Source organism: Hippocampus comes, unplaced genomic scaffold (assembly GCF_001891065.2).
Source record: "Hippocampus comes isolate QL1 unplaced genomic scaffold, H_comes_QL1_v1.1 scaffold2, whole genome shotgun sequence".
Classification (NCBI taxonomy): Eukaryota; Metazoa; Chordata; class Actinopteri; order Syngnathiformes; family Syngnathidae; genus Hippocampus; species Hippocampus comes.
This window is the reverse complement of record NW_017805139.1, coordinates 1,121,868-1,139,192: the sequence shown is the minus strand read 5'-3', so window position 1 is coordinate 1,139,192 and position 17,325 is coordinate 1,121,868. Positions and strand designations below refer to the sequence as shown.

At 40.5% G+C, this 17,325-nt stretch overlaps 1 protein-coding gene across 1 annotated transcript; it reads left to right on the top strand.

Annotated features, from left to right (window-relative positions):
* The first annotated feature begins 13,220 nt into the window (after positions 1 to 13,220).
* terb2 (telomere repeat binding bouquet formation protein 2) lies at positions 13,221 to 15,605 on the top strand. Its single transcript, XM_019867234.1, has 6 exons — positions 13,221 to 13,412; positions 13,785 to 13,866; positions 13,940 to 14,079; positions 14,930 to 14,985; positions 15,086 to 15,218; positions 15,303 to 15,605. The coding sequence occupies exons 1-6, from the start codon at positions 13,349 to 13,351 to the stop codon at positions 15,341 to 15,343; spliced, it is 516 nt and encodes a 171-aa protein (XP_019722793.1). The 5' UTR covers positions 13,221 to 13,348; the 3' UTR covers positions 15,344 to 15,605.
* Positions 15,606 to 17,325: the final 1,720 nt, after the last annotated feature.

Genomic DNA, 17,325 nt, shown 5'->3' with positions numbered 1-17,325 from the left:
CTCCCTCGATTTTTGCCTCATAGTTTTGCCACCTAGTTCATCGTGTTTTTTCATTACAGTGTAGTCTCGGTTTTGTATTTTCGTGTTTTGGATTCTCTTGTCCATTTAAGTTGACAAGCTATTTATGTATGACTCATTCATGGCCTTTTGCAAGCGTTTTTCGTTTGTTCTGCATTTTTCTGGTTCTTTGTTACCAGCGTCCTGAGTTGGAGTTTGTCGGTCCTGCATTGTTTTATGAATAAACATATTTTTGCCATATGCTCTTATTTGTGTCTATGCTTGTGGAATCCTCATTCTGTCCGTACTACGTCATGACATCTGACAAGAATGTGACCAAGATTAGTGACCGGGACTCGCATCTTCATGGTATTTTACACACTCCTCAAACAATGAAAAAAAAATAAATAAATAAAAAAGTCTCATCTCCTGTTTTTCTTCAAATTAACTGTTTTTCTGCTTAACCTTTCTCTTCATGGCAGGTTTTGAAAAAGACATGACTGTGACTGAGAACAAGATATATTTGGAAATTTGATGGCTGTTAAAAAAATAAAAACAATAATAAATTTCCCAATTTTCTCAACTTCTCTATGGTCTGGAAAAGCCTAGCACAAGTGAAGTAGCGACAATCCTAGTCCAGAGCTTCGCTGAACTGCTTGATCAAGCCGAGCTTGATGTGCAGTGGTGGGAAGCGTATCCTGTCTCTGTCCACCAGTGTTGTTGATGACATTTCTTGCTCTGCAAGGCACCAGTTCCTCCCACACAGGCCAGTCCTTCTTTGTGTAATGATGAGCACTGTCCCTACTGTCCTGCATGCACCGAAAGCAGGGGAATTGGTGAACTCGGACTGAGGAAAACTGGTTGCCATTGTGCGGCAGAACACGTTTCTGTGATTGCTTGCTGCTGTCAACTAACGTTTTCCAATCTATGTGTTGGTACTATGGCACTCTGATCTTGAGCAGAAGATGCGTAATATCTGCACAGTACACCAAGTCCTACTTTTCCAAATCTCCAGGATGAGAATATTAAAAGAAATACAAGTAAATAAAAACTTTAAAATAGAAAAACTTCGCTGAACTGCTTGATCAAGCCGAGCTTGATGTGCAGTGGTGGGAAGCGTATCCTGTCTCTGTCCACCAGTGTTGTTGATGACATTTCTTGCTCTGCAAGGCACCAGTTCCTCCCACACAGGCCAGTCCTTCTTTGTGTAATGATGAGCACTGTCCCTACTGTCCCGCATGCACCGAAAGCAGGGGAATTGGTGAACTCGGACTGAGGAAAACTGGTTGCCATTGTGCGACAGAACACGTTTCTGTGATTGCTTGCTGCTGTCAACTAACTTTTTCCAATCTATGTGTTGGTACTATGGCACTCCGATCTTGAGCAGAAGATGCGTAATATCTACACCAAGTCCTACTTTTCCAAGTCTCCAGGATGAGAATAATAAGAGAAATGCAAGTAAATAAAAACTTTAAAATAGAAAACAACCCTTATGCCCGTATTTCAAAAAATTCACCTGATTGAGCAAAGCCAATGTGATAGTAGGATTCACCAGATCAAAACTGTCCGGAAAAAAAAAAAAAAAATCTTGGCTCGTAAATTTGTTGTTGACCAGTATAATCAAGCTGTGGACTGTCAGCCAAGGATACAGTTTATTGCTAACAAACGTAAAAGCACAACAAGTTATATACAGTATGGCTACTTTTCCATTTTTTCCAGACTCGCTTGCATCTAAACGGTCGCTCACGTTGCACAGATAACTGTTCTGCTCTGCTCCTGCGGCTTTTACAAATCAACCCAACAGAGATGCAAACAGACTGTGTAAATTAGCAGATGTGACGGCAGAGCCCGTGCTCCGGTCTGATTTGGTGATTAGTTGAAGCGCCGGGTCAAATTACGGTCAGGCAGGATTTTATGTACAGCCCAAAAGCTCACTACTGCACCTATTTTGTGATGAGAGACAGTAATGGCACACTTGGAAATGACTGCCTCATAACTGCACAAACAGGAAACAATCAAGCAAGCTTTGTGTTTTAGTCACGAGCGTAGAGGGACAAGAGGTTCATCTGAATGCAATTTCATTTAGTTCTGTCACGGCGACACGTTTCTGCAAACTACAATCACCAACTAATGAGAACCACAACATGAGGTTTATATAAGATAAGATAATAAATCCTTTATTAGTCTCGCAATTGAGAAATTTCCAATTCACAGCATATAAACTCTGACTTTACAAGGATGCTAATGATCAGCCTTATTGATAAAATTTGAAATATTATTATGATTATTGAACTGATTAGGGATGCAACTAGTAATAAGATAAGATAAGATAACCTTTATTTGTCCCACAATGGGGAAATTTGCAGTCTACAGCAGCAAAATTGTGGGGGAAGAAAAAAAATATTGTATAGTATTAGTAATAGTGTTTCATTGCACAAAATAAATGTTTCAGAAAGAACTGTACACAGTTCAACAAAAGTATCTATTATAATAAAAAAAAAAAATATATATATATGTATGTATAATTAAAATAATAGATTCATTTGTGAATTTATCGATCAATCAAATGAACAAAATATTTTTAATCCCCATCCATTTGACCAGAAACAGCTTCTTTTTTTTCAAACTGAGAGTTCAGAAAATGCACATAAACTGATTCTGATTCAGTTCCTGGTTTCCATCCATAACGCCATCATTGTTTCCAAAGGCAAAGCATAATTTCACATAGGTCTGATTTTGATTCATCACAAACATAACCGGTGGTCGACTGATGCAGATTGCATTCATTTTAATGTTTCATACGTACCTATTGGTAAATGCATTTTATGCGATGTTGTGACATGTAACATGACATTTTTACACTTGTTGGTTCTTAGGGGAGACCGACAACAATAACACAAGTCTCACAATTAGTCACAATTACTAACACATTACACTAACACAATTAGTCTCAACAGTTTAAAAAATACTGTATATATGTGAAAAAACAAACAAACAAAAAAAAAAAACAGCATCAACTTTACTGCCGCATGACTTTAGCAAGCAAGAAACTTGTGAAATGATCACGATAGCGTGGAAGGTGCCTGGTCTTTGAATAACATCAACATCCTTTTCTGACTGCACCATCAATTCATAAAATTATGCTATTCTAGATTTGACATTTGATTAAGTAGTCCATGGAAAAAAAAAACCTTAAATTGTTTGGCAGCTTACAGTTCATAGCCGTGACAGCAAGTTACAGAAAACAGAGTCATAAGCTTTGTGCTTGTGTGTGTGCATGCTTGTGTGTGTAGGGATGTGTGTGATTGTGTTATGAAGAAAGGTAAAGGCTCATGTTTAGATAGAAGCATCCTGCAGCGGTTAAACAAGAGGAAACAGGTCTCAACATCACACAGATCATAGATTACTTGACAGAATCCAGATGTCCAATAATATTCTCAAAGACATTCAAGTCCCTCCTCTGTTTACATCCTTTAAATGGAAATGGAAAACCTGATACAGAGGCCTTTTATTTCTTTTTTGTTTCAGGCTTGTTTTATTCAGATAAAATGTTGAAGAAGTAAACATAAAGTAATAGTAAATAGTCAACAATGACTGAAAGTGCAGCGAAACGCACAATGGATGGGCAGCCATGATTTGGGATCATCTTTTGAAGATGAAGCTATTTTGACGAGAGGTTCGTTCGCATTGCTGGAGTGCCCATATATCTGAAGCAACGTGAAGTACCGTATTGGCCTGAATATAAGACGGTGTTTTTTGCATTGAAAAGAGACTGAAAAAGTGGGGGTCGTCTTATATTTGGGGTCTAGACGTTATACCCATTCACGACGCTAGATGACGCCAGATATCATTGAAGCGAATGCTGAACTTGACTCCCCAGGCCAAAGTGAACCCCTGTCACGAAGAATAAGAATAAAAATAAAAATAGCGGTAGCACGAAGTAGAAAAATAAAAAATAGCGGTAAGAAAGAAAAGAGAAGAAAATAATTGAAGAGTTAACAGAAAATGGAGAAACGTAGCGACAATCTGGAGAAAAGTGGGTTCAAGATCAGCCAGGTTAACCGGCAGCTGAGGAGAAGTTATGATGTAATTTACATTTCAAAAACCGGAAGCCATTCATTTAAGAATGTGATTGCACTTTAGTTGACATATTTAAATGATCAGATATTAAGATTTGAATGAGGCAAAACAACATGCTTTTTCTCTCAAATATATTGTTAGAATCATTTGTTTCAGATGTACTGTAATTATTTTCTGTATAAAAATTAATTTGGTGTTCAAAAAGTCTTTTTTCAAACTTGAGTCTTGAAAAAGAGGGGGTCGTCTTATAATCAGGGCCGTCTTATATTCGGGCCAATACGGTAAATGACTCCATTTTATGTTGGGCAATTTATGTCTTCGAAAAATAGGCGACACAACAGTCCTGTTCAATCATTTGAATAAGTTGTATCTAAGTAATGATGTGGAGAATCTGAAAATGCGAGCAGAGTTTGCACAGCCAGCCCATGTAGCATGAGCATTTTACCCGCCACTAAGCGGCCGTGTCACGACTCGGACAAAGAAGCCATGAATTGTGTCATGTTCATCATGCAGATATGCAAGAAGAGATGACATTAATGACATATGTAGGTTCATAACTTTATGTTTACATTTGAAGGCATATTCATTATTCCTGAGGAATCGATTTGTACCAGTTCACTGTACTATTTTATACTGTTCTACGTTTACTGTCCTGTTGAGTCAATTTAAAAATATATATTTTCTGTTCATCCTCTTTTTCATTGTTTTTTAATGAAAAAGTACTTCCAATGTTAGTACAATGATTAAGTACTCTCTAGTTCCTTAGTTTTCAGTCCAGGTGGTTTAAGACTTTAAAATCACTGAAATGTTGTGTATTTACAAAGCCCCCCCCCCCCACCCCACATCGGAGAATGGTTGCCGGTCCATGATGGTCCATAGTGCAAAAAAGGTTTGAGACCACTTATGACACCACCTGTCCCACACTACCGTGCCGTCCCAAAGAGACTCAATTATTTGGCCCCCAACAAGTAACAAAAACACTGACCTCAGTGAATGTAAAGGCAGCCCCACAACTTTTTTTTTTGTTTATTTTACAACTGAAGAAAACAAATTATTAACAGACAGAGGTCTCTGAACAAGGTATCCGAACAACTGCCAATTTGCATGCCAAAAGAATGATACCATTCTTGGGAATGTGGTCCTTCCCAATTTGGAGCAAAAATCGATTGGGTTTTCCACACCAACCCAGGCTGGTGAAGTCCTAACCAAACCTTCTTGCATGAATTTATGAAGCCTTCTCAGATGGCGAACAAAGATTTAAAAGAGGCATACATCTGTGCAATTTATTTTCATTGTTTAAGAGCAATAAAACACTTAACAGCTCAGTGCCCTCACCTGTGTTCTGGCTGGTGCATAGGAGGGAGTACAAGCAGTCCATTTGTACAAAAGGAATGCACCCGTGTCCTTTTGGTGTTCGGGATTGTTGCAGTATTATGAGGTCCGGGACCTGTTGCTGTTAGCAGAATTTGGATCTGTATCATGGCAGTGAAAGAGAAAAAAAAGGCCATGAGGTACGTTGGTGACATACACACAAATCCCATACACAACCCCCCCCCCAAAAAAAAACACCCACCTTGAGTGAAAAAATAAAAGTACTTTGAAAAAAGCCCATGAAATATGCTACACAACACACACATTGAATAGGATACATTGCAAGGTTTACCCACATTTAAATCAATGGCGGAAGATGCTTGAACATTTGCATGAAGCTTGCATGCAGCAGTGACGTGACTTTTTACTTGCTGCATGTGTGTTGCCGTGTTTAACACCCCAAATTATTTATGGCTCGTCTGCCTCTCACGATTCAAAAATCAAGGTCAATGGAGTTACTTTCTGTGACAAGAGCAAATGATTTGCTCCTAATTCGACAGGGTACATGGCAATATGGCTCCGCATCCTCTTTTTAGTATGTAAACGGTCAACTCAAATTAACTATTAATCAGACATTAGAGGAGGAGAAATAAAGAACATGCAAACATTTTCAATCGTCCTGAATAATTGTGTGGATCAAAACATGCCTTGCAGGCATATCTTTTGAACCACATTGTCTCTGTATCTGCAGCACTGCTCTCCGAGAAGAAATTTTACAAGACGATGCTGAAAGAATATTTCATAGACAGAGGTCAGTCCATTATTCGAGATGGCTGGTGTTCAGCCAGGTGTGGGCCACGAGGAGCGGCCATCATTCAGTGATGCCATGCTTTCGCTTCCAAAAGAGAACTCAGAGTGGATGCAGGTAACCGAGGGGGGCAAATAACATTCAAGCTTAATCTGGTCACAAGCAGTCATAGTGAGACACACACCTGGATAAACGTGAGTTCCGTTTCTTCTGTGTATAATCAAACTTTTACTTGTGCATCTTTGCAAAATTATTTTGTGCATTTGGACATGATTACAGCATACACCAAACCAATCTCACTAGGAGATTGGACTAGAAATTATGTTGACAAAAAGTAAATTTTGTTTATAGAATTATTATTACATAAAATGCATTTTTGGAGACTGATCTACCGCTAAAACCACTTTCAACCGAACATATCATGCGATACAAATACGTCTAATATCCTTGATCCCTGCCTGGTGTAAAACGCATGACATGATACGTAGACAATCATTTCAGACCCAGGCGAAAGTAAAAATGGTATAGAAATGTTGGCCTCCTGAAAAGTATGTTCATATGTTGTTACAGTGAAACTCCTCTAGAACGAAACCTGCATGGGCGAAAATACCCCCTTATGTGAAAAAATCTTCATGCATTAACACAATTCCCATTCTCCTGCCCCCCATACGACGAAAAACCCCCTGTTGCGTTATACGAAATCATTTTGTCTGCTCCAGCCTCGCGAAGACATTCACTACAACGAAGTCTTATCCAACAGCGACCTCTACTGCTTCGTTCGAAAAAAGGCAACAGCAACCACCACACTGGTTTACATAGTGAACGATGTTTATTTCGGTCACAGCTGCGAGTTTCCTGGGCTCAACATACTCATAGCTGCTCTGCTATTGGCTTACCGAACATCATCCTACCTCCGATTGGGCCAAGAGGCCACATAGACCTCACTGTCTATGTGTGTAGATACTGAAGCTAGATCCGTAGCATCCGATTAGCTGCTAAGGTTTTTAGTCTTCGAGAGCTAACTATGGCCATCGAGGACTACGAAGCATCCCGTGGCTGGCTTAAAAGTTCATTGCATGCCAGGAAGTATTTGTTATTGTTAGATTCAGACGAGGATGGACGTTGCATTGCTAAAATGGCTACAAAACGGACCTTTTGATGTCAAGCAGCTAAGACAAGAAGAGCTCTGATGCTGGAAGAGAGGGTAAAAGTGATCAAAATGAAAGACGGAGCAAGCAAAATAAAAGACATTTTCCAAGAAATTGATGTAAGTGAAAGTGAATGCTGATCGTAAATTTCGCAATTTCTTTCCCTTTTTTTCTTTCTACACTGACAATATGAAGTGTCAAATAAGTGTGTGCTCATACTTATGTACTATTGGAATAAAAATAGAGTACACAAACGTTTGTGTGTGCGTGTACACATACGTTTGTGTGTGTGGGTGTGTGTGTGCTTACATCTGAGATCAAATTTGCTACAGTGAAAAACCCCCTGTTGTGAAAAATTTCTTGCTGCAAACATGATTTCGTTGTAGAGGAGTTTCACTGTACTACTTGGTTGGAGCACCTTTTGAATGAAGAAATGCATCAATGCGGTGTTGTATGAAGGGGATCAGTCTGTCGCACCGCCGAAGTGATTGCTGCCTTCCGCTTGTCTGCGTTAATGAGTCCGGTGTCTCTCATCTTCCTCTTTCCTCTTTTCAAAGCAGCATCTCCATAAAGCAGAAAGAAGCATAAAGTGTTCTAAAATTTCCTTGTAAAAAGCTGAGTTGGTGTTTAACGTCAGGAAAGACAGTGGAAAAACATCTTCAGATGACATGGCACCCCGAACCATTACTGATTGTGATAACATTTGACTATAAGCAACTTCATTACCAGTAAATTGTGTGCCTCTCCAATTTTCCTTTCAAATACTCATCTCAAGTCCTCGATTCCCAAATGTTCAAGGGAAAATAAACTTCACAAAACAACCCGGTTCTTTTCTCTGTAACTCAGGTAAGACGCTTCTGGAGTCTTTGTTTCAAGACCGGCTTAAGACCAGGAATGCGCCACGTCCAGCTAAATCCTTTGATACTGCGGCTCTTGATGAAGCGACTCAGGCCTCAGTCCAATCCTTTGGAAGTTCCCTTTAATACCTAAATGGGTTTTGCTTCACAATCCTCTCAACAGCATTTGTGCTTTTCTGCATCTTTTTCCTTTTTCTACCTCATGTTTTACCTTTCACTCGGCTTTGTGTTCAGATGCATAACCCGGAGAACAGATAGCTTCTTCTTTTTCTGGGTGCTGTTATCCGTTTGGATTGCTCCATGTATCATGACTGCTGTCTTCTGACATTTACCACTATGTCAGGCTGGTTGACCATCACCAGTTTGTCAGGTTGGATCTGGAAGTCCCGCGGGATTTTGGTTGCTCTCAACCTCCTTCAGTGTCTCCCTGGCATGTTTCCATCCTTCAACAACGAGCTACGCTGAACAAAAAAAATGGTGTGTTGAAGTTAGTCAATTTTATTTTGTCATGTGGTTGCACAAAGTAAAATCATCTGGCTCCGGTTACATTTTATAGTACCATAGATGTTTTAGTCTGCTTAAGAAAATGTATCTAGATCCAAATGATTTAATTGTGTGCAAGACTTGACAAAATAAAACTGAGTCAATTCAACAAAAACATTTTTTGCCACAACTCATCTCACCCGCCAACAGTCAAATGACTGAGCTCAGTGGTGTTAATCAGGACATGAACCACTTTTTAAAACCGTGGTTGTCAATGATTTCCAACTTTGTGCAGCCGCGCGAGTGCGTGAGAGCACGGTCAGATCATATTTCCGGTTAACCACTGGTCACTCTGGGCTGTCAATCGCTGTTCCATGTTCCAAACACAAGTGAACCGAAGAGACAGTACATCAAAGACGAGGTGAACAATAAAACCTCATCCTGCGGCGGCCCTTAATCCTTCAACACCTGCGATTCCAAGCCTGCTGCCTTGATGTGTCTGGTTCCGCCGCGGGGGGAAAGGCTTGATGGAGCTTAATGAAAGTTCACGGGCAGGTGTTCAACCACAAAGCTTTCTCAATGAATGATGACTGACTCGATTCATTTCTGGGATAATTTGCAATATTTTAAATTGTTATAAAAAGCTGTTTTCCAAAATGTGATAAATGCCTTATTTATTGACATGCCAATCTGTTGGGTGTTTACTCTTTTCTAATTCGTTGTCCAATTTGTACAGTGAAATAGTGGATAGCACATCGGCATTGCAGTTCTGAAGTTGACAGTGTGAATCTTGGCTACAGCCCTCTTGTGTGGTATTTGCATGTTCTTCACATTCCTGTGTGCATTTTGTCCAGGTACTCTGGCTTTATCTTATATTCCAAAAAAAATGCATTTTTCATTCATTGAAAACTTTATACCAGAGGTCTCCAGCGTGGTGCTCGTGGAGAAGCCCCCATGGACCACATTAGTAGCCTGCAGGCCTGTTCTAAAAATACCTCACAACTAGTGATGGCACATTTTCTCGGAATGCGATAGAATTGATCATTTGAAAACATAAACTGACAGAGATTTATGGAAATACTGTTTAGTGTTGCATGTGATTTGTCTGTTTCCTATTTTTGTGAGAAATCATTAATATGATCAGTCTCTTTGTCACGTTTGAGGTGGTGATGGACCCCAAAAAAGCAGGCGAGAGGGAGGACCAGGGTGTACTTGACGAATTGTATTTTAAACAAAGAGAAAAACTAAATCCGGAACTCAAACATGAAGAAAGCAAAAATCCAAAGTAACAAACAAAAACCATGGCTGAAGCCAAAAACTAATTGTGACCGTAGCATGAGCGAGAACATGATCGAGAACAAGAGCGAAACATGAACAAGACATGAACAAAAAATGAGCTCAGAACAAACATGACCGAAACGTGACAGGAGCAAACAAAGAACGACCCGACCATGAGTGGTCGAGCCAGGATTCCTTTTAAAGAACTAATGACATAATAACCAACAGGTGTGCAGCTGCGGGCGGGGCCCTACAATGCCACCTGCTGGTCACAAACAGAAACAGGACACTTCACATCAATGAATATCATTCATAATAAATATTAACATGAAAAGGTAATTTGAGCAAATCTCAGTAATCTGTACACTGGTAACCCTTTACATCAATCAGTACCCAAGGAGAAGCTCTCAGTTTCAAAAAGGTTGACGACCCCTGCTCGTTATTACCCGCAGGTGTAAAGTGAGTGTGAATGGTGCCCTGCAATTGGCAACCAGCTTTCGCCCAAAGTCATCTAGGATAGGCTCAAGCGACAATCCTAATGAGGATTCAGCGATCTAGAAAATGGATGCGGGGATGTTCAGACTGAGCCAGTGAAATGTTTTCGCAAGATAAAATTAAATGATTATTTTTTCATTATTTGTAAAAATCGCAGCTCTTCGGGCAGTAGACGGCATACCCCCGAACCGGTTGCTAGCCAATCGCGGGGAACACATAGACGAACTACCATCTGCGCTCACACTCACACCTGGAGACAATTTAGAGTGTGCAATTAACCTACCACACATATTTTTGGAATGTGGGAGGAAACCGGAGTACCTGGAGAAAACCCACGCATGCACGGGGAGAACATGCAAACTCCACACAGGAAGGCCGGAGCCAAAATCGAACCTCGCACCTCAGCACTGTGAAGCAGATGTCAGAGAGTTAGTGCTGCTTTGAATCCCTTGGACTAATGTAAATTCGCAATATTAAGAGTTAGTCCGATTTCAATTGAAATTCAAAGGACATGCAATAATAACATACTGTGATTTGCCGAAAAATATGGTTTCACTACTTTTAAAAGATGAGAGCAACATTTTTTTTGGCATTAGATTATTACTGACGTTGATATGGCTGTTATTGTGCCCATTGTTCTCTCAGTTAAAGCATCGATGTAATTACATAGAAACATGAAGAGGTGATGAAACTGTCTTACTTTAAATGCTAAATATATAAATAAGCAGCAGTTAGACTTTATCAAGGGTTAACATTTCCAGGTTTATTTTCCCAGAGTGACGCTGCAGCAATGTGGGTCATGTCACCGTGGGATAGTGACAAAGGACATCATAGGATGGTTGGGCCATCTTCACCACCACTGACCATTTTCTCCTCCAGTGGGAAGCAAGCTCAGTGGACAAAATTGGCACCAAAAAATGGAGACAAAGACTGGTCCAATCACTTCACTAGAGAGCTATATGAATTGGTGCTCGATCGCGAAAGATCCAAATACTGTACAGTACGGCATAGTGTCATATGAAAGACGTGGATGTGCAAAATGAATGAAGAGGGCATTAATAAATCATAGTGATGGAATTGGAGCTCAAGTTAATTATTATTTCATTGATTAAATCAGAAGAAATTCAATACCAACAGTCCAAAGTTTCAACGATCTTCACATATGAGATCAGTCAGACAATAACTGAGAATGAAAAAGATCCTAAATACGCATTGACTTCAGTGTTCTCTGTAGTATCCAATGATCAATCGATTCGTTCTGTACGGCACGTCAAAACATTCAATCTACCAACAGCATAAAATGCATTGATGAATCTGTTGTTTTGAGCCAATAAAATTAAAATGGGAAGGCAGTGCATTGATGAATCTGTTGTTTTGAGCCAATAAAATCTGTTAAAATGGGAAGGCAATGGGGAGCTTGTCCTTCTACGTTTAATAAGCACAGCCAGCTCCTCTTCTAAGAGCACACTCTGAACACGACATGATGGGTGGGTTTTGGATGGGGGTCACTGGGAGTGGCTTCACTGTTGTCATGGCAACAGAGTTAGTGCTGCTTTGAATCCCTTGGACCAGTCGTACAACTTGTGCACCGCAATTGCCCATAACATTCTGGGAAAGAGCCGATTGCATGGTGACAGAATGAGAGCGTCTCAAGACCATCACTTGGATTGGAACCATCCTGGCAGCACTCCTGCACTGCAATAACGGCTTTAATAGGCTGTCACTGTTATAAAACACAAGGCTAAATGATATTACTGGAATGGATATTGGGGGAGGCGATGTATGCTTTAGTGTGACTGCAACAAGCGCCTGACCTGCACACAACCCCAGTGCGATGTTCTGGAACCCCAGCTGCTCTGGAGTGAGGTGATCTGTCCCACGCAGCCACCTTGACGTTGTTGTGAATAAATGGGACTTGAAAACATAACAGCTTGCGTTACAAGTACTTAAATGTTATCACTCATGGCAGCTGGAGCCCCCAGCAGAATATCATCAAATAAAAGCTGACCGTTTCACTGTTTTGATATAAGAGAAAATGAAGAGTGGCTTCATGTAGGGCTCTTGGAGGGCGAAAAAGAGGAGCACTAATCCATAAATGATGCTTTATCATTGCCTGAGTTTACCTCAAATCCATTGCAGTACAGTACCGGTATTTGAAAGACTTATTAGGAGCCTTAAACAAGTACACGAGCTGTGCCTTATAAAATACTGCCATCTAGCGGTTCACGTCTGTACAGCAGACATTGAATCTAAGACCTGTAAACTTATTTTGAACCCTTCTGTTCATGTTCGTGCCTAATGTTTCCTCCTGCATATTTAATCATAAAAATATGCAAATTATACATGCAAATGTACATGGTAATTTAAACATACATAGGAAATAGAAATGCAAAGCTACAACAGAAGGGTTAGGAGAAATCTTGAAATTACAGTCTTCAAAACTAACATGTAACAACTGGTATTGTCACTGCATATTCATGAATAAAATAAAAAGCAATTATTCACATGACCTTTCAAAAAATACATAAAGAAGCTTTATTGAATAGTTACGTTAGTTGGGTCAAACAAACCATACAAGCAGAAACGGTAACTCATTTTTTTCTTCCTTCTTTGTGTTAAAAAAATGAATGGAGGTCGTTTAACTGTATCATCCACCGAACGCAAAGAGCAACTTTAACGTATAACATAAATAAACCACGACATAGAGTGTATCGGCAGCTAGTGCAATTATTTTGAGTGACAACGGGAGTTGCGATGCCCTGTCAATAACAACTACTGTATTTCTGAACGGCGTTTAGGAGTCAGAGGCGGCGTGTTTGAAAGTGAGGCAGGCGACCAACCTGTGGGACTGGAAGTTACTGACAGACACCGGATTAAATTCAAGTCGTAATATGTTTGCAAATATGAAGGCCTGGTTTTCAAGCAGTGTTTCACAGTCACGTCGGGATTTTTGGCGTAAGTAAAACGTGAAGAGTGGATATTTACACGCAACCATTAGCACCGTAGCTAAAGATCGTGTTGTTTATTCATGTAAACACCCATCCATAAAAACGATAAAAGTGTACCGGTATTTCTTAAACATTTTAATAAAGGATAGTCACATTAAACAATCCAAGTTAAATTTGGGGTTCGTACCATTTAGTACTGTTCTGATTGAGATTAATTGTAATTATCCTTCCTACTTCATAAACAGAACCAGTTTGTACATTAATAAATATTTGAGTTAAAGGTAAAACAGTGCAGTAACAACCTCAGTTTAAGCGCTAACGATAAATGTCAACATTTTCATCAGCGCGAACAAATTGGTGTCATTTTGTTTCCTTGTAGTCGTGGAAAATGGGATAATTACAGGTTGGAGAACAGCAGATTATCTTTTCAGTGATGATGCTAAACACCCCGACACACTCAGGTTTGTCACATAATTGCTTCAACATTGATTCCACCATGGTCGGTCGCATACTAAAGGTGCTGTCTTTTTGCAGTGTTTTTCAAAGCATGGAGTATGTCTGGGACAAGCTGACAGTTTTTCACAGCTTGTTCCTGAGTGCATGTGAAAAGCGACAGAGTACCAAGTCAGTGAGCATCGGTCACTATGTGATGCCTCCAGTCCCAGTGCAGGATGGTGAGGATTCTTACTGAATAGATGTTTCTCTATGCTCCTTCAAGTCGCAAGATAAAGAAATAATAAACAACCAAACCACATCAAAAGCACTTAAAACAGCAACCACAGCCCAACTCAGAACGACCTCCAAGCGGTGTTGGGCGTGCCTTCGGGCTACGAACAGTTCCCAGTCAATAGCCGACTACTGGTCTGCAGGTACCCGAGTCGCTGCGGCTTTAGAAGCCGCTTTAGGACCCAGTTGGAGGTTGCTCAACAGCAACAGAAACCAAAACAGTCAACTGGCTCAGTTATTTGATGCTCACCCACCCCCAAAAGAAAACAATTGATGTTGGCCACCTCTAATAAAATCACCAACTCCCTTTGTTGAAGAAACACAATTCTACCCCTTAAATGGAATTATTAATAACTGAAATATTCGGTTTTTCGATTAATTAGCTTGGGTGAGTGTTAACATGGACGCAAATCTTAACACGTTTTGGCACTAATCTTTTCTTTTTAGGAAAGTGCAACATAAACAGTTTGTCTTTTTAATAGGAAATGAAGGACGCAGACAAGCAAATCTGTAACACTTTAAATATTATGAATTATTCAATTAATATAAAAATACTCATGTCATTTGTTAATTGAGACTGTTTCAATGCCGATGATACTTCAGTTTGCACCAAGCGAGCTTTCTTTCAATCTTTTAATAGTCAAATGACTTAATTTTTACTTTCAGCCACCCATACAGTCAAAGGTCTGTGAGCCACTTTTGGTCCCGACCCACCAGTTGAGAATAACTGCCATGTACAATAAAGGAACCACAAGCATAATTAATACATATTGGTGATTGTGTTCTTTGTCTCTTAAGCAGTGAGAAATGTGATTGGAAGGCTTATTTGGGAGCATGACGAACCAACTACACTGGTATGACTAATGACACATGGTGATGATTTTACCGAGTTAATCTGTTAAAACTCACCCCACTTTAATTTGCCTGATTTCTGCCTCTTTGTGTTTCCTGAAGAGGTTTGCTGATCAGGCTGCCAACAGTGATTCCTCTTCTAGCAGGAATGACGCATTTAGTACATGCACATCTGCGAGTGAACCGTGCACATGTTGCGATTTAAAGGATGATCCAATCGGGGACACTGTTACAGGTGAAACATTTGCTTTTCTTTATTTGGACTGTGACTGCTGAGGTCAGCATTGGACTTATTTGTTGTATCAATTTGTTCACTTAGGAGCATGTCAGTGTGTGCAGCCTGCAAAAGTGTGTTGGTGAGACGCCTTCCAAGTTGTTTTTCCGTGCTCCAAGTCTAACACCCACATATGCATGCCAAAGTCATAAAGAGAACAAATGTAATTCACTGGAAATGAAATGCTCTTTCTTTATTTCAAAGTGTCAGCATGTGATCGATTTTGCACATTCACGTGATATTCCCATGATGTAATTCTGACATACATACCACCTTGTGTTGCGTCTGACTTAATCTGATTGATTTTATCGTGAGAATACACGTGATCAAATAAATACTTTAGCTCGTGACGAGTTCTTGGTGTGACCCACCTGCAGACAGCTCAGCTGGGAAAGGCTGGGAAAGGCTGCGGCATGACTCGTGAGGAGAAGCAATTCGGAAAATGGAAGTAACATTTTTCAAATGTGTGACCCTCAAAACCTGGAAAACAGTAATTCCTACGACCACCTGCTGTTCATGGATTTCTCCTCCACCTTCAGTACCATCATCTCACCGAACCTGGTGTAAAAAAAAAAACAACAACATTCTGTCCTGTTCTCAATACTGACCTATGACTGCTGTGCAAAATTCTCGAAAGAAGAATGCAAGGCAGCACTGGTGAGCAGTGTCCAACTGTAATGACTGCAAGACCCAAAACCCAGAGGGTCCCATAAGGAGCGTACAGAAGCAGCGCACATCTCAAACCAGGAAACAAGAGTCGCAAGCTTTTGAAGATTTGGAAATACAACAAACCACCCTTGGAAAGACTGCCCCACTAAAGATACAGAATCCTGCAAATGCAAAAGAAATGGACATTTTGCCCAAAAATGTCAGTCAGCTGGCAGTGCCCATGACATCACAGGTGACTCCATAGATTGTAACTCTGGCCTCCACCTTTTTGGGCGAAATGTTTATTGATGTGGACGGTATTGAAAATGAATGGGTAGAACATCTGGAATTAATTGGAGAAACAAGAGAGTTTAAATTACACATTGGAGCAGGAGTCACAGCTATCCCGTTTAACCACTACTCAACAGACAAACATGGGACTTTGAAACCCTCAAAAATTCCCCAGTATGGCCCGGGCAGCCTTTGGAGGTAAAAGGCTACTACAGAGGAAAACTGAAGGTGAGAGATAAACACACTGAACATGACATCTATGTGATGAACACTTTGTCAAAATCACTGTTAGGGCTACCAGCGATTAAAGCTTTGGATCTTGTGAAGCGTATGCACACAATTCAAGTGGGAGATGATGTCATAAAGTGTTACCCCGCAGTCCTCAAAGGATTGGGGAAACTGACAACGCCATACTAAATTGAACTAAGACCAGGTGCCATGCCATATGCTCTGTCCGCACCATGTTGAGTTCCCCTCCCATTACATGAGAAGGTGAAGACAGAACTGGACCGGATGGAGGCCATGGGGGTGATATCAAAGGTCACAAAACCCACTTCATGGTGCACTAGCCTGGTCGTGGTGCCAAAACCAGGGTTTAAAAAAAAAAAAAAAGACCGAGACTGTGTGTAGACATGACCCACTTGAATGAATGGGTGCAGCGTGAGAGGCACATTCTGCCAAACGTGGATCACTCACTGGAGATGCTGATGGGAGTAAAAATCTTCTCGAAATTAGATGCCATGTGAGGGTTTTGGCAGATTCCACTGCCTGAAGACAGCGCTCTTCTACTTTCATCACACCAGTCGGTCGCTATTGTTTCAACAGGCTGCCGTTTAGAATATCCTCAGCCCCAGAACACTTCCAGCGAAGGATGACACAAATTCTGGAGGGCTGTGATGGCATGGTGTGCCATGCTGACCACATTTTAGTGTATGGGGAAGACCAGATTGAACATGATACCAGACTATACCAGGTGTTGAGGAGACTTCGTGAGAGGGTCTAACTTTGAACAAGGACAAGTGTAAATTTGCCAACAGCAAAATAATGTTTCTTGGACACAGACTCTCAGCAGAAAGTGTTAAGCCTGACCCAGGCAAAGTAAAAATGTGAGTGTAAAAGGTTGTTAACC